This window comes from Miscanthus floridulus, chromosome 7 (assembly GCF_019320115.1).
Source record: "Miscanthus floridulus cultivar M001 chromosome 7, ASM1932011v1, whole genome shotgun sequence".
In the NCBI taxonomy this organism is placed as follows: domain Eukaryota; kingdom Viridiplantae; phylum Streptophyta; class Magnoliopsida; order Poales; family Poaceae; genus Miscanthus; species Miscanthus floridulus.
This window is the reverse complement of record NC_089586.1, coordinates 112,555,600-112,575,046: the sequence shown is the minus strand read 5'-3', so window position 1 is coordinate 112,575,046 and position 19,447 is coordinate 112,555,600. Positions and strand designations below refer to the sequence as shown.

Sequence of the window (19,447 nt, the reverse complement as noted above, 5' to 3'; positions counted from 1 at the left end):
CTCGGCACTTGACCTAGGTTCAATTCGATCAATCTGATTGATCTCCATCTCGCCATGACTGGATTTACATGTATCACTTAACTCGGATGGTGGAATTCCGACCGGTACGAGTAGATCGTTATAAGACCAACACGGTAAAATCACGAACCATGATCAGAGACTCATCTATAACCGCGCATATCTCCATACACACTCATCCAAACCTATAACAACGTAGTAACATCCCTGATACCACTGTAGGGTTATGAGGATGCTACGCTAGCCGGAAAACAAAAATTTCGACCTCATAAACCAGGATCTACTGCTAGTTATAGATCACGGGATTACCACTAGACGCGTAGGTGCAGCGGAAGCGACTCGATGCAGTCGAAAGCGTCGTAGCAGTGCCGTGCAGTTGCGAGGTCATCCGTCCATCCATCCCCTTCGTGCGGTTCGTCCTTGTGCTCCAGATGCAGCACCGTCGAGGTATCCACACGTACAGGGAGGAAGTGTTGCGCCTCCAGACTGCTAGGTCCGCGAGGAGCAGCAGGCGTGGGAGTAGGATGGGCGGCGGGGGCTGCCAAAAGGCGTGGATTGCTTAGCCCCGTTGCCCACCCCACATATTTATAGGCGTCCCTAATGAGCTCCCGAGTTGGAGGCCCATTAGTAACCCTAAGCCTTGTCTAACTTGGATCCAATCTGAATTAGGCTTCTAGCCCCTTAAGCGTGCAACCCTATGGGTTCACGCACACATAGACATGGCCCGAGTACTCTTACTCGGCCATTAGTTGATATCGACCTCTAGCAAGGCATGTCAACTCCTATGTGTACGCAAAGATCATATCAGACGAACCACCACAAAACCATATACTTGTTATTCCCTTGCCTCACGATATTTGGTCCAACTCATAGGTTAACACTTAACCCAAGCACGGCCATGCATTTCTTGATCTAACATTAGAGTGATCCAGTGATATCTCTCTCATATAGAGGGGCAAATTCCATCTTGATTGTCTATGTCTCATGGCATGTTTCCCGACAAACCCGAAAACCATCTTTATAACTACCCTGTTACGGAGTAGCGTTTGATAGTCCCTGAGTAGGTCGTTTCACATCTTGAATACATACAACAATCTTAGGTCTAAGGACATAACGTACATGATGTGAATAGAGATAATAATGACATCTTACGTTGGGTCAGTCCAGCCCCATGGCATACATGTGCCCACATTATTAGTTTGACATCTCCATGTCTATGACTTGTGAAACATAGTCATCAACTAATAATGTGCTGATCCATTATTCACGTGTGTCACACGAACTCTGACCAGGGACAACATTAGAATAACCATTCAAGTAAAAGAGTTTCACAAACAATTCACATAATTGCTAATCGATACAGGTTGTCTTTAATGGAAATTCAATGAACTCATAATATATCATGGATACAAGGCAATATAATAATCTCTATGATTATCTCTAGGGCATACTCCCAACAATACCGAGGCGGTTATGTTACAATGCCCGCCTCGATTAATACTTATTAACCGAGGCGGTTATTTTACAATGTCCGCCTCGGTTAATACATTAACCAAGACGGTTATGTTACAATGTCCGTCTCGGTTAATACTTATTAACCGAGGTGGTTATTTTACAATGCCCATCTCGGTTAATGTATTAACCAAGGCGGTTGCTGGCCTGGCTGCCTTGCCTCGAATAACCGAGGCGGGCAACCGGGCCGCTCGCCTCTGAGGCTATTTTGGAAATGTTGCGCAAAATATTTTGTGCAGTAGTGACACAACCTAAACTGTCTCGGTGATTGTATTTATCGATCACTGTTTCGATGAATATGTTTATCAAAGTTGTTTCTCCCACAAGATCCATAGAGCTCCATGCACCCAGAACCAACGACGGCCCTTGCATAGGAGAGGAGTATTGGGCTGAACATGAGTTAGTAAACCACCATAGGCGGGCATGCAAATGTCTGTCTACAGTTGTGCATACATGATTATTATTATTGCAACATGAGTTAGTAAACCACCATAGCTGATGAGTACTTAATCCCTTTTTAAGTGGCGTTGTCACATGTCGAGAAGTCAAACATATTTAGTCAAACAGGTTCAAAATATGTGGATTGAGCGATATTTGTCTGACATATTTGATTGCTTCATTTAGTTTGTAATATCCAAGACTTCTTGCCGATATAAAACATTATTTTAGCAGTATCACGGAAAGGTCTATATAGTAGAGTTTGTGAGTCTGCGGTGCCGTGTTCTTAGTGACTGTTAATTTCACAAACTTTGATTTTTGGATTAAATGTCAATTTAATATCTTACAGTATTGTTATTTTATCGTGCAATCCATATGTTTTTAGTACAAAAATTTAGTTGTTCCGTAGCAACGCACGGGCACGCTACCCAATTAAACAAATATATACAAAAGATTACTAATATTTATGGTGCATAATAAGTATCATTAGATTAATTATTAATTATTGAGTATATTTTGTAATACACTTATTTAAAGATACAAATGTTACTGTTATTTTTTATAAATCTAGTCTAACTTAAGAATATTTGAAATACACAAAAATCTAGATGACACTTCAAAAGAGACGGAGGGAGTATATGCCAGAAGTTCCACAACAGGTTCTTCTAGCTGTTGCGCATACCCAGGACTAATGTTCCCCATATTTTACCAACATATTTTTTATATTCTGATAAAATATCTGCTATGGATTGCTTTCGTTCTTGTGTGATAATTTGATGCGTTAGCATGTGTCACACCAGATGAGGATCATATGCTGGCTCTCAGCTTCATAGATAGCGGTCTAATTAAACAAAGTGCAGTTTTGATGTTTCCAAACATCTCATCCCTAGAGCCAGACAAACTTCTTTATTGATTCTGATAAAATTCATAATCACGCAATTAGAGAAATAAAACTATCTTTTCAATGATTTTGATAGCCATCACACAATTAATACTACTAAAAAATATTGGTCCCGTTCGCTGGTCTAAAACTTGACTGAAACTGGCTAAAAAACATTATTCCAGCTGAATTATTGTGAGAGAAAAACACTGTTCCAACTGAAAAAAAAAATTCGACCAAGGACGAATATGGGGTAAGCCGAACAGGGCCAATGGCCACTGTCCAATATGAACAAACGGGAAAATGGGATAACCAGTTTATTACTTCACGTCGATGATGTGCCCATGAGCAATAAAATATGAATGAAGGAATTTTACAGAGAGAATTCTCGCCTACGAACAAAGCAGCCTGAATCACTTTCATTTCTGGCTGCGTCTAACAAAATAATCAGTTAAGCATGATGGTACCATGACTAAAATTGACACTATGTTGTTGCCTAATGCTTGCCTGTGAATCCTATATCACAATCCCTATTTGTAGCATGAATAATGAGATCCTAGCCCTGCACTCAAGCTCTAGGAAAATTGCAATGCTAAATCGCTCAGCAGCCTACACAACTGTTGAAATCTCCGGAGTTCTGCAACCAAGCGTTGAACAGTTACTTAGTGTCTTCCTGCAAAATCAATAGACACGGCCTCGGCAATTGGTAGCTCCACAATGGCAGGGGCAGCCATCGCCTGCTACAAGCTTTTGTCGGTAATCATAGGCGAGTTCTTCTCCTACGGCAATCTGAAGAATAGCATATCAATAATTAAAAGCAAGTCGATATAAGTTACAATGGAAAATGTTAAAAAGAATCTTACGTCTTGATTAGCAAACAAGCCAATGTGAGCAAGCTGGCAATCTTTGCTCTCTACCAAAACCAATCGGGTACTGAGATTCGGGGAACAACTGTTATCAAAGCAATAAGCACAAATGAATACTAATTCCAGAATCAACTCGCTCCAGTGATGGATTTCCCTAAAATATGATAAAATGGAATTACCTGTGATTAATATAGCGGGAAACATTTCCAGACCTTGTGGCATCAATCAAGTATTCAATAGCCCCTACAGTCTGAACTATTTCCCTATCAATCTGAGAAGCAGTGTCAAACAAGTAACTGCACCCACCCTTTGATGACACACTGAAATATATAAAAAAAATCAGTTTAGAATAATGAATAATTATTACAACAACATAAATCCAAAAGAATTGACAGTGCTTTTTACAGGCCTGAACTGTATGGGATGAGAATTCAATGAGGTGCATCCCATCAGTACAAGAAAAGGAAGCCATCCAAAACACATATCAATAACTCAAATCCACTTAGCTATTGCATTCAATGGTTAAGTGCAAATCTCCAACAACAACAACAACAACAACAAAGCCTTTAAGTCCCAAACAAGTTGGGGTAGGCTAGAGTTGAAACCCAACAGAAGCAATCAAGGTTCAGGCACGTGAATAGCTGTCTTCCAAGCACTCCTATCTAAGGCTAAGTCTTTGGGTATATTCCATCCTTTCAAGTCTCCTTTTATTGCCTCTACCCAAGTCAACTTCGGTCTTCCTCGGCCTCTCTTCACGTTACTATCCTGACTTAGGATTCCACTACGCACCGGTGCATCTGAAGGTCTCCGTTGCATATGTCCAAACCATCTCAACCGGTGTTGGACAAGCTTTTCTTCAATTGGTGCTACCCCTAATCTCTCACGTATATCATCGTTCCGAACTCGATCCCTTCTTGTATGACCGCAAATCCAACGCAACATACGCATTTCCGCGACACTTAGCTGTTGAATATGTCGTCTTTTCGTAGGCCAACATTCTGCACCATACAACATAGCAGGTCTAATCGCCGTCCTATAAAACTTGCCTTTTAGCTTCTGTGGTACCCTTTTGTCACATAGGACACCAGACGCTTGCCGCCACTTCATCCACCCTGCTTTGATTCTATGGCTAACATCTTCATCAATATCCCCGTCCCTCTGTAGCATTGATCCTAAATATCGAAAGGTATCCTTCCTAGGCACTACTTGACCTTCCAAACTAACATCTTCCTCCTCTCGAGTAGTAGTGCCGAAGTCACATCTCATATACTCAGTTTTAGTTCTACTAAGTCTAAAACCTTTGGACTCCAAGGTCTCCCGCCATAACTCCAGTTTCTGATTCACTCCTGTCCGGCTTTCATCAACTAGCACTACATCGTCCGCGAAAAGCATACACCAAGGGATGTCCCCTTGTATGTCCCTTGTGACCTCATCGATCACTAAAGCAAACAAATAAGGGCTCAAAGCTGACCCTTGATGTAGTCCTATCTTAATCGGGAAGTCATCCGTGTCTCCATCGCTTGTTCGAACTCTAGTCACAACATTGCTGTACATGTCCTTAATGAGCCCGACGTACTTCGTTGGGACTTTATGTTTGTCCAAAGCCCACCACATAACATTCCTTGGTATTTTATCATAAGCCTTCTCCAAGTCAATAAAAACCATATGTAGGTCCTTCTTCTTCTCCCTATACCGCTCCATAACTTGTCTTATTAAGAAAATGGCTTCCATGGTTGACCTTCCGGGCATGAAACCAAATTGATTCATAGAGACCCGCGTTATTGCTCTTAAGCGATGCTCGATAACTCTCTCCCATAGCTTCATAGTATGGCTCATTAACTTAATTCCCCGGTAATTTGTACAACTTTGAATATCTCCTTTATTCTTGTAGATCGGTACCAATATACTTCTTCTCCACTCATCAGGCATCTTGTTCGATCGAAAAATATGGTTGAACAGCTTGGTTAACCATACTACAGCTATGTCCCCGAGGCATCTCCACACCTCGATTGGGATACCATCCGGTCCCATCGCCTTACCTCCTTTCATCCTTTTCAACGCCTCTCTGACCTCAGATTCTTGGATTCTCCGCACAAAGCGCCTATTGGTGTCATTAAAAGAGTCATCCAACTGAAAGGTTGTGTCCATATTCTCACCATTGAACAATTTGTCAAAATACTCTTGCCATCGATGTCGGATCTCATCCTCCTTTACCAAGAGATGCTCTCTTTCATCCTTAAGTGCAAATCTCCAAAAATGCGAAATGAACTAGCTGTTGGATGAAAAGTTTAGCATTTAACTATGCATAAACAAGATAATGTGGACAAGTTTGGTGAAGTTCATTTTCTACACAACTGAGAACTTCCAATATGTCTTTCCAAGTTCAGATTCAAAGAAAGCATATGAAAGAATGCCAAACCTTTCTGCATTTTTCATGGTCTTGTCGGCCTTCACAACTTCACCAATATACTCGCAGACAAAGGTACCCTGTGGAATAGGTTCAGCAGCTCTAATAGCCCAACCCTACAAAATTTGACAACATTAAAATAAACTGCAAGGAACACTAAGGTGCATATTACATACAGGAGTTCAGAAATCCATCATGGGGAATACTTCACCTTATTCTCAGTTCTGAAGAGTTCCAACTTAACAAGCAGCCCTTTCTGCAATACTTTATTCTGGCAGGATGAGTCACAAGTACATGATGAATTGCACTCATATATTGGATACCCTTCCTACCAATCAGAAAGGACAAAGGTATATAAGCCAAATAATATAGATTATAGAACAATGAAGAAAATAATACAACGTGGATCTCAAGTTATGAGAATTACGAATAAGGACTAAAACATATAACTTAACTAGAAGCATACCCCGCACGTTGCCGCGAGATTTTCTTAAAAATAAATATGTTTTATATATAGCATTACTATATGGTATTCTGTATACTGTGTGTGTGTATATATATATATATATATAGGGAGAGGCTATTCAGTAGCCGGCTACAAAATAAGTTATTCTGTAGCCACCTCCATTTACTATAATTTTATATACTAATTTACTATAATGTCAATACATATTTACGATAGTTGGGTTACTATAACACATGGGGATATTTACCATAACGTTATATTAAACCACTTAGTAAGGAGTTACTATAATCTCGTAAATTAACATAGTAATTATCATAACTTAAAGTGGCTACAGAATAAGTTATTCTGTAGCCAGCTACAGGATAGTAGTTCTATATATATATATATATATATATATATATATATATATATATATATGAATTTGACTTGCATGTTATTTTATTGTATCGGATCGGGTAAAAAAACGGTAAGCTAATAGAAGAAAAAACAATAGAATATTTGATCACATTGTAGAAGAACATGTGATGAAACAAATAGCATATGTAGATGACTTTACGTTAATAGATTAAAGATCAAAAGTATTGCACATAATATAAATGATGTGGATATTTTTGGTAATTAATAAGGGATGACGTGGATAGCTTGCATGAAAGGATTGCAAGTTAGTGGGACACTTAGTGGGGAATGATATGGACACCTTGCATGAAAAGATAAAACATCTAGTGGGATTTAGCTTTATAAGAGTATATAGATATAGATATAAGATTAAAACAAATCTAGTACCAGATATGCGGACCTAAGTCCACATGTTTAGACCCCAAGCCTTAGATGAAACACAACAGTTTTAACATCAGTCTTTACGTAAAACAAAATTTGGCCATCCTATTGGTGTATTATAAGCACAGAACAAGAATGAACTAAGGACTAAGAACAGTTGTTTGGTGCAACTTTTTTCATATGGCAATGTAAAAACAAAAAACAGAAGATGTACCAATGCTGACAAGTATTACCTGTAAAATAATTTTACTATCTTTAGCATATGCAAATCTGCCATGCATTGGTGTTCCATTGATATCCACCAGGCTACCGTAGACACCATCAAAGAGACTCACGTGACCACAGTTCTCAGGAGAACATTCAGGATGGGAACATGCACACCCAGGCATAGAGTTCTGTAGAAACATAACTTGTTAGAAAATATTTTTTCTGAAGATGAACAAAGGTGACATGAGATATGTCAATGAAGTCCAAGGAAAATATAGACCCACTTATTACACAAATATATATTCATATATATCAATAATTGAAGAAAATAGTACCTCTGAATCAATAAGAGATGAATCCATCAAACGCTTTGTGATATAGTGGAAACCTTGCCAAGGCACAGAACTGCCATGTGGCAAAAGTTCTTCAGGCTTCATACCTAAAGAATCTTTTGCATCCGCATCAATGACACAGACAATTGGAACTTTCTCCCTGCCAAAGCTTATGTCTTCACAAAGAACAACTCTCTCATTTTTAGGCTTCCATCCAAAGTGCTTTGAATCAAGAACATAATGGTATTCTTCCATTCCCCACATTTCATCATCATTAAGAGGATCAACTGAAGGAGCTTCAGGAAAATCAACTGCCGTGAGTTGCATAGGAAGCAGAGCATTTGAATTATATCCAGACTTGCAACCTTTAGGGCATATGAATTCCTCTTGATGCCAATCAATTTGGATGCCATTGTCACTGCAAAGCTTTGCAGCTTTCACAAATATGTTCTCAGGTAAAGATCCGTATTTAACTTCCAATGCAGCAAGAAGACTTGTCTTACAGCATACAGAGCGGGCAACAGATAAAATATCAATGTTGCTTGGATGGGGTCTTGTCTTTTGAATCTTGGAAAATAAAGTTTGTGCAACATCTGAGCATTGGAAATCCTGTAACTTACCAAGGCTGGATGTTTCAGGTTCAACTATTTGAGATGTTAGGCCAGAGCTCTGAAACTTGAAGTTTTTCTCGATTCCAGAGTTACTCCTCTTCTTTAATGTACTTGTCGGCCGTAAACTTTTCTTGAAAGCAGAATAGTAGTGCCGGCCGCGGTTAAGCTGATACTTCCCATGGCCCAGTGGAATGTGGCCAACAGCACCTGAGTCCATATGTGCGACTTTATGGTGGCGGCCAAGATCTGGCAGAAGATCAAATTTGAGCCCACATAATCTGCAGATGAACTTCTGTGAGCCATCGTCATCCTCAACGTTGTGGCTATCATAAAGGGGCAGACCACTTGTCCCTTCTGTTTGTTGAGCAGATTGACCATTTGGTCGCTGAGGGACATCAAGAAGCCTGATTTGTTGGGCATGGTCGGAAACAATGTGAGGATATAGCAGATCTGTGTTCAAAAAATTGCTGTTACATAACATACATCGAATGAGAATTGAATACTGGAGATATTGAGCCCCATGTACATCCTGCACATGCCTTTCAAGGACTTTTTTGTTGGTAAATGATTCCATGCATGCAGCACAAGAATAACCTCTAAACAGCCACCGGGCTTCCTTTTTGTGGACAGTTGTCCAATGTAATCCAAGAGCTTGATCATCAGAGAACTGGTGAGCACAAATTTTGCACTTCGGACCAGATGAAAGATTAGTTCCCTCTTCCTGCAACACTACAGATCCTTCTTTGTTTTCAGAATATATTTGCTTAGATCTATTTGTATCAAAGCCCCAGATATTTGCTAGTTTCTCTCTCTCAGTAGATATCAACTTTAACAAAAACTCTCCAACATCTGGATTTTTGGACACTTCAGCCAGTATCTGGGGCATATGTTCACTAGCAAGACCGGTGCGTTGATGCGAAAGGTTGTTTCTCAAGAACCAATAAAGAAATTCACATGCCTGGTGTAGACATATCTTATCTTTTCTTGATGTGCAGCCCTTCAGTAGATTGACAAAGACATCTTTAGAAACGAGTCGACTCTTCCCATTCCTGGCACGTTTAAGGAACTTTGGAAGGTGCTTCTCACAATAAAGAGTATGTCGCTTGGCATAATCCTGGCATTCAACAATACTGTCATGAGAGCGAATTCCAACACAAAGAGAAGTATCATCAGTATTTGTCATGGAAGTTGACGCCGCACACACATCAGTTTTCTCCATTGCACCTTTTTCACCAGAGTTCTCTATAGCCACAGTTGTCATCAATTTCACTTGTACAGCAGCCTGGACATTCTTGTCTTTTTCCAAGTCTATGCTATACATTGCTTGCGACTTAGAAATTTCTTCCACCCACTTATTCGGAGGTTCTTCGCCCATATGGAGTACCTCAGATGGATCCAACAAATTTTCTGGGTGCAATGCATCCAAGTTTGTCTGTAGGCGGTGCTTTTTACAAAAAGTAGAACCATGCTGAGCTCGATGCTTGCATTTTCTACCCATATTAGTCATACCACTGCACAATGGAGCTTCAATGGTAAGTGCCTTGTCCTCCCTTGAAGAATGGTCAAGAAAATGCATACTTTGATGCACGCAACAGTAAATATCACCATCATTTGCCCACCTACCACACTGCCTTCCCTTTGCTTCAATGTACGCAGAACACTGCCGAGAACTCTTGAATGAATCTAAATCAAGTCTAGCATTCTGTAAAGCTGCATTGGCACTACTGGATATTGTGTTCGCGTTGGTGCCAGAACTTCCAGGTAACGTGACAGCATTATTTTGATTTGTTGCTCCTACTGCCCCTACATTTTCATGCATGACAGAGTTACTAGGAAGGTTATTTTGGTTTGGGTCTTCGGTTGGAGTCCTGTAGTCAGCTTCACCCATGTGTGAAATTTGTATCTCCCCTCTTCGGACCTCAAGCTTTGGACGCTTTCTACTACCTTGTTGATCTAAAGCTGGATCATCGTAACAATTGGTTTTCTCGAAGTTGCCAACATTACCAGCAGGATGCAACGAAAAGTACTGTTTCATCAATTCTTGTTTCCATGTCTTCCACTCAGGGACTAATTCAGGCTGCACTGATGCATTCCACAATTCCTTAAGCTTGTTCCCAAGAATGGACTGTCGAAGTTCCTGTTAAAGAAGAGAAGAAATAAAAAGTTGGCTACACTTTACTCGGAATAAGAAAAATAAGTATATAAATGTAATAGGAGAATAATCAATATTAGACACCAGAACTCTGGAAATAGTGCTATCAAGATTCAGCAGTAAAGAAACATTGAGTAAATCTAGTTGCTTCAATAAAATCAAATTACATAAACCAATTGCATCGTTTACTTAATGACAGTGAAGGGAATTAAAGTTAGAGTATAATTTAAACAATTTGTCGATCAAGAAATGGTGATCTACTTGTTACGATCAAGCATGGAAAGATAATTTATACTTGTGATTAAAAAAACTACAATGAGTGACAAACTGTGATGTTTTAAAACAAATAGTTGAAGAATAAAAACTAACAAAAAGAAAACTAAGTTGCCTAGCTCTCCATACTTTCACCTTAAACATAGCACATATATTATATATAAGCACATAGGAGAACATATTAGTTATCTAAGCACTATTTCAACTGAATGTAGAACAAGGCAATGCAAAAACTCTTTTATAGTCTACTGTAAGAAATTCAAATGATTATTAACACAACCATCAATATCAAATTGAATAATGAGGTAAGTAAAGAGAACCCGAATTCTTAACCACCAAGTGGGTATTTCTAAGCACAAAATGAAGTAAAGTCGGAATGTACAAACAAAAAACATAGAGAAACAAGATATTATTATCCAATAAACTATTAGCGATGATTGAAACAGAGGTAACCATCAAGCTAAGTAGACGCAACTGAGCAGGGTAGATCTGCCCCTGCATTTGCCCCGCATGGGGCCAGAACCTACTTTTCATGGAATCAGATAGGCCTTGTGGGTGGTGACCCATTGATGAGTCATAAACATTGACCAAAGAGGAAAGATCTCTACCATGAGAAAGGAATTTAACTAAGCAAGAGAAGATTAGGCAAGTAATTGTGGAAAATGCATGAAACAACTAGCTGTCAAATAGAAAGTAATCCAAGAAACAAACGCTAGGCAACTCCACATGAAGAGACATAAACCCGATCCAACCCCGCATCTGTTCTATTCACAAAGAGAATCATGACTTCTTTGTTCCCCTCACCTATGCAACAGAACTGAAAAAGAAGTCAGGAATCGATGGCTGCATACAGATGCAGATCCGCTTTGGTGGTTTCCACGCACTATGGCTGCAGATAGATCCAGACCACAACGCCAGCAGCACCCCAAACAAAATTTTCTGCACCCCACCTCTGCTTGCGCTGCTAGCCCCCTACGACCTCGGCACCTTCTCTATGCGCCGTCGTGGCCAGTCTGCCGGATCTGGATGTGCTTGAGAAGAAAGAATGAGAGGCGGCGGCAAGAAAGAGAAGAGAGGGAGGATTTAAGTCTTGTGAAAGGATTGGTCCGCAACAGATGGTGGGTGAGGATGATGGGCCCCACTGGTTCTCCGGGTCGTATTATGCCCCCTTGAAAGCAAAAATGAAGGGGCCGGTCCATGGGCCGCCCACCCATCTTGCGGCCCCCTAAATCTAAGAAACTCTACAATTCATTGCCCACTTTGCTATAAGCATAGATAAATTTGCCAATAAAATGGCAGACACAAATGAGGAAAGTTAGTAAAAGATTTTTTTTTCTGGAATACGCATGAGAGCTGCGTATCATTGCATTAAGATAGGAAAAAAAGGAAGGCTCAAAATAGCCAATACAAAACTCACACCACACCACACCACACACACCTAGACTTTTTTGTTAAGTTAGTAAAAGAATGAATCTAGGAAGCGTCGATTAGGAGGTTATGAAAGGGTAGCAAGCCAAAGTTGTTGCAATGAGTGATTTAGAAATGAGTCTGACACATGGCAGGTGATATTATGACATTCAACATTTTGTAACAATCCACGTACCTACCTAAGAAAGTGTGGTTGTAGTCCCTAAGCTTAGGCATGGCAGTGTTAGACTTCGAGCAGAACACCCCGTAAATCATGACCTTCCAAACAACATAGTGCAGAGGAAGGAGAATAAAAATTATAGTACCTCACAAAGCATTTCAATAGTCTCAGCATCATGCGCATTCATACACTTTTGGTTCCACATCTCAAAAGAATTTTGTAGCCATTCACAGCTTATGTAATCAGGAAGAATCATCTGAAATCATACGATTAAGATGAAACAATGCTGGGAAACATACAAGGAAATAATTGACATGTTAGATAATAAAGAACCAAACATTGTTCAAATATTTGTAAGACCACCAATGACACAGATCTATGGAAACTCAGAAATCCCTAGTGAAGATCTAGTCCAGCTTGAGATACCACATACTTGATCAATAAAATGAGAAGGTATTCTTACATGAGTTGTCATTTTGTATAGCTGGATTAAATAAACATATCATGATAAGTATCATCGAGCGTACATGATATAATTTTGCAAACAAAGACTTTGAAGTGGATGGTGATTTCTTAAAGTGTTAGGAACTGAGCCTAGCTCAGTTGGTAATAGGTGTGGGTGTACACCCCCACCACCCAAGCTCGAGTCTTTTTTTCCTTTGTGTGTGTTGGGGGGTGGGGATTATTTCTATTTATCGGCAATAACGGCTAGTACCTCCTAGATATTGGTCGAGCCCGCACCCCACACCCAAAAAAATGTATGGAGAAAAAAAGAACAAAATTGTCCTAATACAGCTTCATATTCTACCAATCTTTAATCTAAACCTCTAGGCGTTTTTTATGGAGTTAAGACTCCCAAGGATAAATTATGATAAATACAAGATGTAAGGAAGATATCAATGTTTTTCTCCCTTTTTCGTTTTTTATCTGCAAATTGCCATAGCTAATGGATACTACTAGTACTAAATTAGTTTTTTTTGTTAATTAGTATCTTGTTGGGTCTCATGTCTAGTCTACCTAGCTTGCTAAGGCATTGTTGTAACTGCTGTCATGGGGTTTGGCACCAGGCATCCCCTATAGCAAAAATGTAGAGCCACTGGCCAACATGTTGCAATGTTTCAAAAGAAACATCAAAAAATTATGCACGTGGCAAACACAAAGTTAAATAGACTTGCAAAAATTCGACCCTAAATTCACCTTTGATGTTGAGATTCAAAAAAAACAAGTGTCACGGCCAGCACATGATGAACAGTGCTAGATTGACTGCTTGTCTATTTTGATTCTTGACATTTATGACGAATTTGGAAGTGAATCAGCAGCCTTACTTAACTTTATATTTACAACATAAACAACTTTTTGATGAACTTTTGAAAAACCGCAACATGATAAATTCACTATTGATGACAATGCTAATTATTATTTGCAGGCTCTATTTCATGCTATGATGATCATCTTAACAGAAGTCTGACACATCCTAGATAAAATGTGCAGAACAATGACTATGGTACATCCAGCAACAGATAAAGGAAAAATGATGTATAGTAAAACTACGGACATAAATAGACTACATAATTTACTGCCATTGAAGATAGAGAACATGAAGGCATGTAAAGGTCACAAAGAGATAGACGACAGTCAGATAGTCACATGGAAAGTATTTCCATAATACAATCAGGAAAAATGGAAAAAAGACGTAAAAAAACATCAACGGTAAGCACTGCAAAGTAGCAAAACGGACATTCTACTTGCTTAAGAAAAGTTGACGCGACGCGCCACGAAATACCCACAAGAAACAAGGTTCTCGGATTTACATTTTGAAATTTGAGGAGCATCTTCCCAAGATCAGTGTAATCTCTACAGCAAGACGCTTCCAGGGCAAATTCTTTCCATGTTGTAGCCTTCCGAGCATTATCAACTACAGCCTAATAAACATATAAATTGTGTCAACAACTGAAGCCAAAGGCGTAAGAAAACTTGTAAGAACATAACCAACCTCAATATGAAGCTCATCAATTAAATTTATCATAAAAACGGCAAGATTCTGCATGTTGAATCGTCGAGGAAAGTTCAAATCCTTCACCAGCTTTCTCCATTTACGATGAGTTCCATTCACAAGTGGCAAAGGACATTCCTCTATTGGAAGAACAAGTAGCATGTCTACCCAAGAATAAGTTTTTGTTCGTGGGAAGAAAACGACAATATAGGTCTTCCTGTCATGTGTTGGTTTTGCCCTTAGAGTAGGTAAAGGACAATCTACTCTACAGCATCGAATTCCAGTTTGCCATTTTCCTCTCCACTGTTTTCACATGAAAAGGATAAAGCATGTTCACAGAGGAGGTATTAGAAAAAAACAAAAACTTCTATAAAAAGAAGGTAGCTGAACTATAATAGGAGTACTAGCGATCTTGTAGGTAGCTCAGTGAACAAAATTTCTCCTTTTCATTTTTTGCGATAGTAAATTATGCTAGAATCACCAATGTAAAAAAAAAGGGCGTACCCCGTGCAGAGAGCTCCCGCTCTGTGCGGGGTCTGGGGAAGGGTGTCAGTGGCAAGCCTTACCCTCGCCTGTGCAATGCGAGGAGACCGCGACTCGAACCCGGGACCTTCCGGTCATAGGCGGTAAGACTCTACCGCTTGCACCAGGCCCGCCCTTCAGAATCACTAATGTACCAAATATATTATCTTCATTATGAACAAAAGGAGAACATATTATCGCAGTACCTAAAGCTCAGTGTACAGAAAATAGTTATTTGGGTCCCAAGATACCCCTTCTTTACTTAAATACACAATATTTAGCTGAATAAACAGAAGAAAGCAAGGGTACCACTATTAAGGGGAAATCCAGCATAATTTACACCACAAAATTCCATGTCATGAAACAAAAATGTTTAATAGGACATGGGAAGGTATTCATTCTGAGACCGTATATGAAAAGAAGTCCCATCTAATCATTTTAGTTAAGGCTTCGACCTTCGATCTCAAGTTACCTTTTTTAGGATTAGGACTAATAAAGAAAACAAGACTTTACATGGACCACTCAAGCATACCATTGTTTAACTGGAATAAAGCTGCAACTAAGACTACAATTAGAAAATCATAACAGAGCTATGAGTTGCCCCCCCCCCCACCCCTCCTCCCCCCCCCCCCCCCCCCCCCCCACCCCACCCCCCCCCCACACACACACACACCACCCCCAGTAATACATGGTGTATCTATTAAATGCAGTTTCTGGAACCTGAAACATGACAAGTACTTCCTCATATAACCCCAAAACGAATTTAAATAAAGAAAAGTGTACCTTCACCCAAAGTGCTACAGCATGATCCTCATCTCCAGCATTCCCCATATTGAGCTCCTCCCCTTTATAATTGGTATCACCATTACAACTATTGTTATCAACATTATGGCCCATATCATTTAAAGGGGAAACAGGCTTCTTCATCTCTTCTTGTGGAGAAGATTTATTACGTACTAAATCAATACTGCAGGCTATTTCTGATAGATCTTGGAGCGTGCACTGCAATTCTTTCTGCCGTGCATGGCATCCTACCAAGTCAGTTCCAACTTCCTTACTTACAGCATCTACATTTCCATCCACTTTGACATGATCCTCTGCTATTTTCTCCTCTTCAGAAGGTGTGGCATCTCCATTGATTCTGCATGAACTTGGTAATGACACTGTATTGGGAGAAGGATGTATCTCTTCCTGAGGATGATGCATATCCTTCTTACCGAAATTCTGTTTATTAAAGTTGTCATCAGTTTGCAAGCCATTATTATTTCCAGCACTTGAATTCAACTGAAGTTTTACATCGGAGCAAGAATTGTCGCTATTCTTCTTTCTTAGTTCTGTCCCCTGAGGTAAATCACCCAAGTTAAGAGGTGAATTTTTGGAAGCAGCGTCTAATACCTCATCTATGCCTGTATGACAAGCATCGCTAACCTCGACAGGGTTACATACTATTTTATCATCTTTTGGGTGGACATCAGAGCCTGCCCACCCATAATCATCATGTGAGATGGTCAGCTTCCTATCATAGGCGATCGATGATGTTTTATCCACATCATTTTTCAAATTGCAATCCACTTGCATAACAGGAGGGTCCATCAGCATTGCTTTGCCAGGATCTGGTCTACCAATCCACTATGTGGAAAAGAGCAGGACTTCCAAAAGCAGCGCAGGAATTATCCTCTACTAGCATGAAGCCCATAAAGACTGTAGACTTAGTTCTACATAGAAAAAATAGAAAACTGTTGTTTAGAGTATATGCAGCGCTTCGGAAGAAAACATATTATGGAGGGAAAAAATAATAAAAACCTCACGAAAATCTAACAGAGTTGCATTTGAAACAGAAAAGAATATATTATACTTATGATGATTTTTCTATTTAACAAACATGTGAAGTGACAACACTACGATGCAAAAAAAGGCAGTATTATTTTGTTCTTTGGCCCCGTTCGGCTTACCCCATATTCGGCTTGTTCGGCTTTTTTTTTCAGCCGGAACAGTGTTTCTCTCTCACAACAATTCAGCCAGAATAGTGTTTTCAGCCAGTTTTAGCCAAAATTCTGCCAGCCGAACGGGGCCAATACACAGGTGAGTATTTGCCCTGTTCGCTTGGCTGGTAAGCCATGGCTGAAAGTACTGTTGGCTGATTTGTGGTGAAAGAAAAATAATGTTCTGAAAAAGTACAGCTTATAAGCTAAGCGAACAGGGCTAATAGCATGAAAACATGGTGTTCTAGAAAGTTATACGCTAGGCAAACAGCAGTTGCTACCTAGGTGATTAGGCCGGCGAAATATTCACCAAGGCTGGTTACGAGGAAACTAGGCGAAAGAGGTGGGGCCTAGCGCCCAGGCAGCTACGCAGCCGACTTTTGAAGCATGATGTAGAGTGAAAGGTTTGGTTCAAGCGTAAAAAAGAAGGGTTAATTGGATCTGTGCCATTATAACTTTATCGTTTCTGAAGAACGCCATTACTATTCGTCTATTTTGAAGCATGCCATTACAATTCTTTGTTTCCCACAAATATGCCACTGAATACGTATGGACACAGTCTGGGCCCAGCTGCAGGCGTATACGAAGACGTATACTTCATCTCCCCTGTCACTGACACGCGGGCCCCATATGTCATCTTCTTCCTCCTCTTCTCCGAATCTCTCTCTCCATCCCGAGCGCCAGGCCACCGCGGGTCGCCCATGGCGATGGCCGGCGCCGCCGCCGTGGGTCGCTGCCTCCTCCTCTCCCGCCCGTCCCCTTTCCGGCTCCGCCTCCTCCGCGCCGCCTCTCCACCGCCGCCCCGACCCTCGGCCCCACCTCCACTCCCGCTCCCCCTCCGCGGCACGAGCTCCTCCTCGAGCGCCTCCGCCTCCGCCACCTCAAGGACGCCTCGTCCCCTGGCGTCCCAAGGCCCGCCTCAAGGGCCGCGGAGCGAAGCTCGCAGCAGGGGAAGGGGAAGAGGGTCGAAGCCGCCGAGAGCTTCGAGGAGCTCGGCCTCGGGGAGGAGGTGATGGCCGCGCTCGGGGAGATGGGCATCTCCAAGCCGCGAGCAGCAGCAGCAGCACAAGCCCTCCTTGCTCCAGCGCCTCCACCAAGCACCGCCGCCGCCATTGCCGGGGTCGACCCGAGCTCGTCGATCTCCTCGCACAAGCCATCTTGCGCCCTTCCGCTGCTTCCATCGGCTTCGCAAGCGCATGAGGAGGCCATCTCACTACATCTCGTGGCTAACCTGAGCTGGAAACCTCGTCTCCCACGGACGCCGGCGGACCTTGGGCCATCCTCACCGACGCCGGCCTCACCTGATCCACTCTCACCGGCGAGGGCACCATCGATGTGTTTGCAGGGCCACCCTCGACCTCCTCCGCCGTCCGCTAGCCCTCCACGGTCGCTGGAGAGCCATGCCAGCATCTCACAACAGCCATGGACGGAAGGTGGAAGCAGGAGGAAGGTGATGAGGAGAGGGGGAAGAAGAAGATTACATGTGGGGCCCGCGTGTCAGTGACAGGAGAGATGAAGTATACGTCTTCGTATACGCCTGCAGCTGGGCCCAGACTATATCCATACATATTCAGTGGCATATTTGTGGGACGAAGAATTGTAATGGCATGCTTCAAAATAGGCGAATAGTAATGGTGTTCTTCATAAACGACTAAGTTATAATGACACAGATCCAATTAACCCAAAAAAGAAACAGAAAGTAGTGTATTCAGCAGTTGGCATCACAAAATAAATAACTGGTCATATGTGACAGCACTGTCACGCAAATACCCTCCGTGACGACGCACCGCAAAGGAGGCAGCGCCAGCTCCCGCAACAGGCCGCGTTCCCCGGCTGCGTCGAGTGCAGCAGGATTCGGCGGTGGCGACACCAGGGCCCCGAGGATTCGGCGGAGGAGCAGGTAGCCGAGACTCAGAGCACCGGACGAGAGACGCCGGCGGTGGATCGCGACGGCCACGCGAGGATGGGAGCCGCGGCGGCCGGCGGGAGGCGGTGGTGGCGACGAAGGGTTTGCGACGTGCACGTGCTGGGGAGGGCGAGGGGAGATGGGGGAGGTGGGCGGCGTCCGCGATTCGCCCCCGGTGAGACGGTGTGAAGGAAAACAGAGAAGGGGAAAAACATTAGAAAACCGGCCAACTGAATTCACCTCGTCGGGATTAACCGCTTGGGCCGCTTTGGGCCTACAAAACGGCTATCCGGCCCGGTCTAGCAAAGAGGGCCCTCAGAAATCCAACCAATCTTTGCAACGAAGCCCAAATTAGAATGTCTGACGGCGCGGCCCATACAGATCTTTCCGCGTGAGAAGACGTCCAGATTTGCGTGGCCCACCCGCGCGGTACCTGACCTCGGCACATCGCGGAAGAAAACTAGATGCATACGGTATGCATGCCCAGGCTCCGTGGATACAGACATCAATCTTCTGC

General features: G+C 41.9%; 1 protein-coding gene across 5 annotated transcripts; it reads right to left on the bottom strand.

Moving 5' to 3' along the window:
- Positions 1-3,150: 3,150 nt before the first annotated feature.
- Positions 3,151-19,114, bottom strand: LOC136467597 (histone-lysine N-methyltransferase SUVR5-like). 5 transcript variants are annotated; one of them, XM_066466354.1, is made up of 12 exons: positions 18,795-19,114; positions 15,826-16,757; positions 14,521-14,823; positions 14,339-14,449; positions 12,673-12,783; positions 7,907-10,651; positions 7,598-7,759; positions 6,333-6,449; positions 6,134-6,237; positions 3,894-4,034; positions 3,712-3,799; positions 3,151-3,637 (listed from the first exon to the last, which is right to left on the bottom strand). In XM_066466354.1, exons 2-12 carry the CDS (start codon positions 16,639-16,641, stop codon positions 3,530-3,532), a joined length of 4,806 nt encoding a protein of 1,601 aa, XP_066322451.1. In that variant the 5' UTR covers positions 16,642-16,757; positions 18,795-19,114; the 3' UTR covers positions 3,151-3,529. The 5 variants fall into 5 exon arrangements, with proteins under 5 accessions (XP_066322451.1, XP_066322453.1, XP_066322455.1 ...); XM_066466356.1 differs by having other exon boundaries at positions 15,826-16,743; XM_066466358.1 differs by having other exon boundaries at positions 15,826-16,266.
- Positions 19,115-19,447: the final 333 nt, after the last annotated feature.

Excerpts from the sequence above, each read along its gene's own strand:
- LOC136467597 (XM_066466354.1), bottom strand. The coding sequence starts at position 16,641 with ATGCTGATGGACCCTCCTGTTATGCAAGTGGATTGCAATTTGAAAAAT. Across the intron at positions 6,450-7,597 it reads ATAGTAAAATTATTTTACAG|GAAGGGTATCCAATATATGA; the intron begins GTAATACTTGTC and ends TCTGATTGGTAG. Across the intron at positions 6,238-6,332 it reads TCTTCAGAACTGAGAATAAG|GGTTGGGCTATTAGAGCTGC; the intron begins GTGAAGTATTCC and ends CAAATTTTGTAG.